The sequence below is a fragment of the Tenrec ecaudatus genome, chromosome 4 (genome assembly GCF_050624435.1).
Source record: "Tenrec ecaudatus isolate mTenEca1 chromosome 4, mTenEca1.hap1, whole genome shotgun sequence".
Classification (NCBI taxonomy): Eukaryota; Metazoa; Chordata; class Mammalia; order Afrosoricida; family Tenrecidae; genus Tenrec; species Tenrec ecaudatus.
This window is the reverse complement of record NC_134533.1, coordinates 65,441,187-65,445,601: the sequence shown is the minus strand read 5'-3', so window position 1 is coordinate 65,445,601 and position 4,415 is coordinate 65,441,187. Positions and strand designations below refer to the sequence as shown.

General features: G+C 36.8%; 1 protein-coding gene across 1 annotated transcript; it reads left to right on the top strand.

Annotated features, from left to right (window-relative positions):
* The first annotated feature begins 1,744 nt into the window (after nucleotides 1–1,744).
* LOC142446764 (olfactory receptor 56A3-like) lies at nucleotides 1,745–2,692 on the top strand. The gene has a single exon (XM_075548505.1). It carries the CDS (start codon nucleotides 1,745–1,747, stop codon nucleotides 2,690–2,692), a length of 948 nt encoding a protein of 315 aa, XP_075404620.1.
* Nucleotides 2,693–4,415: the final 1,723 nt, after the last annotated feature.

Genomic DNA, 4,415 nt, shown 5'->3' with positions numbered 1-4,415 from the left:
CTTTGAATACTTTATTCTCATTATGAATAAAGTTACCAAATTATTTTGCTTTTTTTTTTTCTCCACCCCATGCCACAAGCCCTCTCTTACACTTTTGTAATAGTCTATGCAATGCATGCCCTAATTGCTGGCTATATTCTTGTTATTATCCAATACTTCCTTGGGATTTGGTTTTACTCTTTGACAATTTAGACAATTACTTAAACAATTCTGTAACAATTACATCTATCACAAAGCCAGATGAAGAGATTATAAGAAAACAATATGGACATTGGTATTGGGGAGTATAACCTTGCATCATTATATTCAAATAAAAATGGGATGTAGAAGGGGTTTCTAATTGGCTTCTAGCTCAGAATTATGTTATAGGATGAAATAGAGCTACCCCATAGGTTTCCAAGTCTGTCGTGGAAGCAGAGGGGGTGAGTTCAAATAGCTAACCTTTTGATTAGCAGCTGAGCACTTAACTACTGTGTTAACTGAACTCTGGAAAAGAGATTAGAAGGATTTTAAAGATGAATTTTATCACCTGGACACTATTGTAATAAGGAAAACAAAATTGTCATTGGAGTTAATGTCAAAGATGGCTTCTTTCTTTTAAAGACTGCTTCTTCCCAAAGTTAGTAATCTTATAAGTATAAAAATCTAAGAAAGAGAGGGTCAAAAAACAATTACTCAGTAGGATCCATACTTTCATGAAATTACTTTTGTACAAAATGGAAATTAGTTGTATTGTGTGTAATTTATAAAATTTCTAATGAAAGGAAGGTAAATATATCTAGAAGACAAAAAATGGCCTGGGGACTAGAGACATTTCATTCCATTCATTTTAACCGTTAAATTGCACTCCTGTGTGGTCAGTAAGAAGAAAACCAAGAAGGAATTTATTAGTATAAATTTGGTATCGTACCTGTTAAAGAAATCTCCTTTGTTATTATTCTCCAAATTTAGTTTAATAACTTGCAAGTATCCTCTGGATGACTATAAAGTGATGCAATGATTCCCAGCTTTAAGTATTTCCTTAAATGGTAATCAAATTTTTGAGTGACTATGCATGAGTAAATCTAGCAAAATGCGCTTGAAATAATATTTAACCTTCCTTATCAATGAAGTGAATTTTGTAACATTATGTATGGTAATAAATTCAATTCATACATGAACCAAAATACATATAACTATATGTATCAACATATACACAATTGAATACAAAAGTTCATCAATATTTAACTTTTATCTTAGTGAACACTCATATTTCTATCGTGTATTAATGTGCTCTTCTATTTTAACTTATTGATTAGTTAATTGTTTTACAAACTACTGATAGATTCTTCTGAGCTAAGTGATTTTGTAATCTATTAAATCTATGCTTTTACATTTGAAAAATCCAAAACCAAATTCTACACTGCTCATATACCAACTAGTTTTTTCCCTATGTGTTTCCTTTAAAGCATAAAAATTATATTAGAAGATATCAAAAATATATATGTAAGCAAATCAGACTACCTCAAACTACTTCACTACTTAAAGCCATAGAAATAACCTAAAACATGACATAAGATTAACACATACATTCACATGGCTTAGCATAAACTGCTAGAATCCACAAACTGCACCACAGCTTAAAAAACATGCTCTGTGGCTTTTTTTACAATAAGTCGATTTTCATGTATCTTGGGTCAGTCTTTAATTTTCATCCTAATTTTACAGATCACTAAAAGAACGCTGTAGAAATAAATGACTTAATATGACAACTCAGCAAAATGGCACCGTCTTCATTGAGATTTCAGACTTCCTCCTGAATTGTTTTGTGAGGTCCCCAAGCTGGCAGGTGTGGCTGTCCTTTCCCCTCAGCCTCCTCTTCCTCCTGGCCTTGGTGGCCAATGCTATTCTCCTCATGACTATCCGGCTGGAGGCCTCTCTGCATGAGCCCTTGTACTACTTGCTTAGCTTTCTCTCCCTGCTGGACATTATAGTCTGTCTCACTGTCATCCCAAAGGTCCTGGCCATCTTCTGGTTTGACCTAAGGTCCATCAGTTTCTCTGCCTGCTTCCTTCAGATGTTCATCATGAATTGTTTCCTGTCCATGGAGTCCTGCATATTCATGATCATGGCCTATGACCGCTATGTTGCCATCTGCCACCCACTGCGGTACCCATCCATCATCACTGACCAATTTGTGATCAAGGCGGCCATTTTTGTTTTGGTCAGGAATGTTCTCATAACCTTACCCATTCCTGTCCTGTCTGCACGACTCAACTTTTGTAGGGGAAATATCATTGAGAACTGCATCTGCGCCAATATGTATGTGTCCAGGATTTCCTGCGATGATGTCACCATCAATCGCCTCTACCAATTTGTTGCAGGTTGGACCCTACTAGGATCAGACCTCATCCTCATCTTCCTCTCCTACACTCTCATACTTCAAGCTGTGCTGAGACTCAAGGCAGAGGGAGCTATGACCAAGGCCCTAAGCACTTGTGGCTCTCACTTCATCCTCATCCTCTTTTTCAGCACCATCCTCCTGGTCTTTGTCCTCACCCTTGTGGCCAAGAAGAATGTATCTCCTGATGTACCAGTCTTACTCAATGTTCTGCATCATGTCATCCCTGCAGCTCTCAACCCCATTGTTTATGGGGTGCGCACCCAGGAGATTAAGCAAGGAATTCAAAGATTACTGAAAAAGGGCTGGTAGTAAAATGGGAATTCGACTTCTGCATCCCTATGGCATGGTGATTTATGAGTCAATAACGGGTGAGATGGACTTTATTCATATAAATTATAATATAAATTTACTGAATTAGATACTGTGATTTCTTTTTCTAACCATCATGTTATTGTTTAGATTTTCACATTTCTCTCAGCTCCTTGTCATTTATTGCTAGGTTTGTATCCTCAATGAAAAACTCATTGCCATTGACTCAGAACTAATCCTATAGAACTTTGTATAATTGCCCTTATGGGTTTCTGGAACTGTAAATCTACAGTGTAAAGCTTCGTCTTTTTCCCCCTAGAGAGGCTGGTGATTTTGAACTGCTGACCTTGTAATTATTACAATCCCAACAGAAACCTACTATGCCTACTTGGTGTTCTATTTGTCTACAACTCAAATATTGTTCAGCAGACTCTAAAGTGAGAATTTCGTAACTTTGACAACGAAATTGCAAATTTTCTGAAATTGTATATTATGAAAAATAAAATTGTGAATATTCTGTGGCCATGTTGTATTGATTTTATTTTCACAGACTCTTAGAGTAAATGCTATAGGAATTTGAATTCAGCCCTAAATGATGTCTTTCAGCATTCAATGATATCTCTGTGTATGGATGTGGGGTAATGTGTGTGCATATAAATTCAACAAGCAATCAGTTTTTGTTTTGTTTTGTTTTTTGAGATTCAGAAATGTTCATCTTCAATGGTTTATGGAGTTTCAGCATATTTCAAACACTGTATCCAAAGTGTTTATGATAAATGAACATAGTTCTTTCCTTGAGAAAAAGATTGTGATCGGTGATCCAATAATAATACTAGTTGGTTGCTAGTTGAGGTAGTTAGTTCATTGTACCAGCCTGGCCGATAAACACATGAAGAGTTAATTGAAAGGCAGAGGGATAAAGGGCTCAGTGAGCCTAGACTTTCTAGTTCTTGGGTCTCTTGCTTTGTGATGGTCGAACCAAGGTGTAGCTGCCTTAGCCACGTCCCTGCTTCAGCTGGCAAGGCTCACTTCCTACAAGACATCCCAAGGAGAAGCCGCATGGACCTACCACGAGGAAGCCCTGGGTGGTAGAGCAGCTGTGTGGAGACCCTGCCAGTGCTGAGATGCTAACTAGTTGACTGATTCGGCTTTTCTCCTGCAGTCAGCATCATAGTGTGTGTTTTGTGAGGTGGAGGAGGACTTTGTGGATTGGTGTCAGACCTATGGGTTAATGTTGGACTTGTAGGTTTGGTCAGCATTGGGTTGGGATGGGTTTTTTTATGTTCACTTTGCTTTTATATAAAACCCTCTCTTATACATGAGTTTTTGTGGATTTGTTTCTCTAAAGTACTCAGACTAACACACTAGTTTTATAATTTTTGAGTATAAACTGTTGTGAGATTTCTGTGAATCATCGCTATAAGCTCAAAATATAGTTAAAAGCTATATACACAAAAATGAGTTTCAGAAATATATTCTTCTTAAACAAGAAGTCCAAAAGGAGTAAACAGTGAAATAAGATTATGTGTGGGCAGTAAAATACCTGGAAAACAAAGTATTAGGTAAGTAGTCGTCCAAACTCATGCCATACATACACATATAGAAAGCTGTGTTTCTAGTAATAAATCCGGCAATCTCACTGTGCATTAAGATACTCATATATTGTGGAAGAGGTCACTATATGTTGGCATTAACTCTATAGCAGTGAGTTTGGTTTGTTTAT